We start from the raw sequence: 5,177 nt of genomic DNA, 5'->3' as shown, positions 1-5,177 counted from the left end.
GTCGCTGCTATAACTTTAGCCACCACTAACCACCATTATCAAACTACACCACCTCTTGTAATATTATGCAAGATTTATGTAGAAATCATGTAATTTATCCGATTTTAATGAAAAATTAAGCATGCTTGTTTCATTTTTGAGTTAATTAAATTAATAACCGTGTTTTGTTTAAGAAATGTGAAAATCCGCTGAAGGTTTTGCTCTTTCTAGTGACAAAAGACAATAATAGGAGACGATGAAAATTATCAATCGGTATGCATACTAAAAGTTATAATAAAATTTATTGGGTGTGAGCGACTATGTTAGAATTACTTAGGTCCGTCCATGTCTAAATGTTAATAAATTTATTGGGTGTGAGCGACATTGTATGTTAAAATAAATTTAAAAATACAGAAAATGGAAATTATATATGAAAAAGTAAAAATAATATATATACCGGCTTCAAACCACATAAATGAAATTAAGGAATTTTTATCAGAAACCATTCGATTGAAAACAAGCTAAAATTATTATACTAATTTTCTTTTATTAGTAAGCTCTGAAGTAATTTGTTGACTGGTACAATATTAGTAAGCATTATATACACATTGACTTTTATTTTAAGGTAAAACCTTAACCCGCTTCCATTACAACAAAACGACCTAAAACACCAGCACAGAATCCTTAATATCATAACCCATCTTCTCCAAATTAGGGTTTATGGCAAACTGAATCATGGGTGGCGGTCCACAAGCCAAAGCCAATGTGTCTTCACCACCCTCTGGAGCATGTTCTCTCATAATATCCTCATTCACAAATCCTACACTGTATTTCCATCCTTCTCTAACCGATTTCCCAACAACATACCACACTTTCACCCTATCTTCATACTTTTGAGCCCATGCATCAAGCTCATCCCTCAACAATATATCGTCTTCCGTACGATTTGCATACACCAAATACATCTTTGTATCATCTTCCGGGTCCTTCAAGATCGCCTGCATCACTTGATATATCGGTGTAATCCCCGTCCCACCAGCGAACATGGCTAGTTTCTTCGCAAACTTTGGTTTACCGTGCACCAAAAACGTCCCTTTACCCGTGTACTCGATGTGACCTAACGGTCCTTTAATACCGATTGATGAACCGAGGGGTAATGACTCGAGATACTGCGACATTAGCCCGCCATTCGGGAACTTTGGTTCGACCCCTTTGAAGTAAATCTTGACTAGCAACTCAAAGTATCCGACTTTATCAATGGTGCTAGTTGGTGTATAGGCTCTCATGCACAGCCTGTCATCAATGGAAGCACATAAGAATATATGTTTACCTACTGGTAACCCGAGAACTTGTTCCGGTGATGGGAGGGCGAAGCGGAATAGCCTCACATCGCGTGAGACTGATGTTTTTGAGATGAGTTTGCATGGGATCTTTTCACGTGGGATTAAGGCTATGTTTCTTGTAGGTGTAGGAGCAACTTCTTTAATAGTGGCTAAGTGTGAGGTGGTGTAATTAGTGGCATCATGGACTGTGTTGTTTGGCGATGGCGCACCCGAGTTATCAGAGCTATAACCCGTGGTTACGAGTTCACCAACTCGGTACTCTTCCAAGAGCTTTTTGGCCTTGTCGGAATGGATTGCATCGAACTCTTCGGTGCAGTCGGTTCCAGCATTTATGAGTATGCTGTCGGTACCACCGGGGTGGGATTTGAGGAACTTGGTGCAGTCGTAGATGTGGCCGTGGACCACGATCCAAGCCGAGTCAGCTGAGTTGTGTTTCTTTACTTCGGACATTGAATAGGTTACGACACTAGTGTTCATAAAAGGAGATGAAACACTCTTCTTGAGGGTTGGGTTTGCTAACTCTGATGACATTTCTAGGTGCTTCTCACGAGAAATCCATCCACCAGATTGGTTTCCGGGTTGAGTCGGGTGCTCGAACACGATCCCGATCTCTCCTTTGTGAGGTTTGCACATGTTGGTTTTCACTCGGAACCAACAATTGTTCATCATACCCTGTTATTACAAATCATACGATCATATATTTAGTGTCACACAGTTATGAATCACAAATAGAAAAATAAAAATGAAACGGTTTGTTAATTACCATGAGATTCCAAATGAGCTTCTCGGGTTGGGTGTTGAAGGTCTCATCCCAGGCTCGAACCGCAATATCTTTGGCACTAAGAAGGTCCAGAACCTCAACCTCCAATGACCAAAAGCACCAGCACCAGTATTTCCCATACTTGTTTGGTTTCTCCTTGTGGTCCAGGCTACATATCCTCCACGTGTCTCCTCCATCCAATGTTACCTCCGCACGTGTAACTTTCTTCCCACCCCCTGCGTCATTTAATATTTAGCATTGCATATTTTTTTATTTTCTTATTGATCTCAATTTTAGCATTGACCCTCAACCCGCGAGATCAATATAATAGATGATTAGATAATAATTTAGTTGTTTACGTATCTCTCTTTAGATCCTTTATTATTAAAATCAATATAAACTGACACATCTTATATATCCGTGATGGCAAAACTCCCACTTGACAGTTGATTAATCCCTGATTAGCCGGTATCCCACCGACTACTTATCAGTTAATCGCTATTTGATCAAAATCCGTCAAAATGGAAAAAAATTATACATACACTTTGGTATATACATCCGTATTTGGAAAATTAAATATAAATTTCAATCCGAGTAATATCAATTAATCTCTGTTAATATTTTCGATTAATCATTAGTCCTCATTGCGGTATCAACTACTTACGCAATCAAGTAGCGAGTTTCGCCATATAATCAAGCGTATTTTTGTTTTGAAATTATCGAAGTTGATTTCTATATTCACGTCTCAAAAGGGTTAAGAAACGGTCAAAAGCGATGGTTATAGGTCATGCGTCAAATCTTAGTTAAAAAACCCATACCCCCACGAACCCCACCTAAAAGGAACCATATCTAATTTTAAATATCTAATATTTTTACCAGCCTTTTAAATATCTAATGATGGACGATTATTAATTATCCATCCATCACTACCCTCGGTGAATATATAATCAATTAAGTCTAAGTATTCCTTTTAAACATAAAGTATTCTTTTTAAACACAAAGTATTCTTTTCATAAATGACGTCTGACTCCAAAGACAGTGATCGAACGCTATTTTCTCTTTTACCTCTTTGATCCTAGAGCAATTTGCAACTCAGATATTAAAATTATTATTCAAACAAGTATTTTGAAATATTTATTAATTAAGTCAAGTAAATTAAACTAATTTCCGTTATTAAAAGATTTATATTAAATATACCAAATAAATTAAACTCATTTTGAAGTATCTATTAATGACTTGGACAAATGATTTAACTTTTAAGAAATATATAATAATAGTAAAGAAATATTATTCGAGAAAAGTAAGGAGGAATTGAAGCACAAATTACCTGAATAAGCATAGCCCTTCAAGGTGTAAGGCCTCTGAGTTGTCCAAGAATTAATCGGCAATATCTCCTCATGGCAGGGTGTTGTAATCACAGAGTTTATGTTGAGCTCGTTAATTATATACTCAGGCTTATACCACCAACCTATACAAATAAAACAAATAAATTACTCGATAAAGTTATTATAAACAAAAATATTATGTTGAGTAGTCACTATAATCCCACAACTAACCATTAAATATTTATTAATAAGTTATGTTGAGTAGTCGGTCACCTTAGCCGCAAAAGTTATTATAGGTTAATGTCTCGTAAATGAATTCTTTCTATTATTAAAACAAATAAATTACTCGATATTTGTTCTCTAAAACAAATAACCTTTAAAAATAACATGATAACATAATAATAATTATAATATTGTACGTACCTTCGGAATTGGCTAGCTCCGCATCCACATGCGACGGAAACACCCGGTTATCTTTGAAATGGTAATAATTCTCCGACTCCGGCGTAGTCACTATAATCCGCTTCAACCACTTAACCATCCTACCACCAATAAACCCCGGAATTATCATCCTCACCGGAAACCCATGATCCGGCAACAGCTTCTCCCCGTTCTGCATGTACGCCAATATAATATCCCTCGCCGGATCCATCGCCATTTCGATACTTATACTCGTCCCGTATTTCGAACCACCGCCTCCCGGGAGATCCTCCGCACCCTCAAAACACACATTCATCGCCCCTTTCTTCCGGCTATAAATCCCACAACTTTTCAAAACATGAACCAATGGCACCCCTCTCCAAACGGATGTAGATATCCCGGCTGCGCCCCAGTTAAACCCTATGGTCTGTTTGGTCAGATTCTGTTCCTTCCGACGGTTCCCAGCGCAAACCAATGTCGCTGGGAACTCTCGGCTCGGAAAGTCTCTGACCAGCTGAGCCATGGTGAAACGCTCAGGTCGTTTCACCAGACCGCATATTTCCACGGCCCAGTCATCCCAACTGGTATTGGGGACTGGACCGTGGTTACGGACGTAGTGTAGTGGGGCTGGGGTTATAAACCCATGTTGCATGAGTTTAATCAACGGTGGTTCGGAGTTGAACGGGTGTTTACCCGTTAGCCGAACCATGGACGGGTTACGCTCGATCCATTGGTCAGCCGTACCCGCATCTCGGGTGTCAAAAACCGAGGTTTCCAACTTGAACTTTAACTTTTTAATGGCGTCACTGTAGTCAACCTCGTCGTCGTCTTCTTCCTCGTCTTCACTCGTGTCCACGACAACCTTTTTACGTGTGTTAATATCTCTCCTAGGAGAAAGATAATTGAAGCCGCGGATTGGTGAATCGGAACGCTGGTGGTTAGGACTGTAGGAACGAACAACAGCGGTGGCGGATAGACCAGGTTCATGGTGGAACTGGGGGCGGTTTTCGACGGTGGTCGCCATTGGATATTATTTTATGGAAAACCTGAAGTTGGTTTATATCCGACGTATGTGCTGAGAGAACTGAGACACAATTCTTTCTGTTTGCCTTAAACAACACAACACATCACATGTATATATATAGGATCTGCCGCGAATTGTTTATTTATAATTAATAGATACTGACGTAACAAGGGCCATCTATTTAACCATCCACATATTATTAGAATATGTAGAAATAGAAAGTAGACGTGTGAACATTGAGAGTAGGGAGTTAGCAGCTCTTGGGAGAAAAAGGAGGTAACAACCAAGGGGCTGCGTACATAAAATCAGAAAGTATAGGAGCAATA

The 5,177-nt window shown here is 39.0% G+C and overlaps 1 protein-coding gene across 1 annotated transcript; it reads right to left on the bottom strand.

The window, feature by feature from the left end:
• Positions 1 to 525: 525 nt before the first annotated feature.
• Positions 526 to 4,944, bottom strand: LOC143635353 (nitrate reductase [NADH]-like). The gene is made up of 4 exons (XM_077103209.1): positions 3,831 to 4,944; positions 3,410 to 3,550; positions 2,086 to 2,318; positions 526 to 1,994 (listed from the first exon to the last, which is right to left on the bottom strand). The coding sequence occupies exons 1-4, from the start codon at positions 4,849 to 4,851 to the stop codon at positions 642 to 644; spliced, it is 2,748 nt and encodes a 915-aa protein (XP_076959324.1). The 5' UTR covers positions 4,852 to 4,944; the 3' UTR covers positions 526 to 641.
• Positions 4,945 to 5,177: the final 233 nt, after the last annotated feature.

Source organism: Bidens hawaiensis, unplaced genomic scaffold (genome assembly GCF_021521415.1).
Source record: "Bidens hawaiensis isolate Kalapana, Puna unplaced genomic scaffold, B.hawaiensis_p1.1 tig00007454_1, whole genome shotgun sequence".
Lineage (NCBI taxonomy): Eukaryota > Viridiplantae > Streptophyta > Magnoliopsida > Asterales > Asteraceae > Bidens > Bidens hawaiensis.
Note: the sequence above shows the minus strand (reverse complement) of the source record. Positions and strands in the feature narration are given on the sequence as shown.

What these genes read in the sequence shown, in the direction of transcription:
- LOC143635353 (XM_077103209.1), bottom strand. Translation starts at nt 4,851, where the DNA reads ATGGCGACCACCGTCGAAAACCGCCCCCAGTTCCACCATGAACCTGGT. An exon ending in GAAGGGCTATGCTTATTCAG is followed by an intron (nt 2,319 to 3,409) that starts GTAATTTGTGCT and finishes TAAATGACGCAG; the next exon opens with GGGGTGGGAAGAAAGTTACA. An exon ending in AGCTCATTTGGAATCTCATG is followed by an intron (nt 1,995 to 2,085) that starts GTAATTAACAAA and finishes TTGTAATAACAG; the next exon opens with GGTATGATGAACAATTGTTG.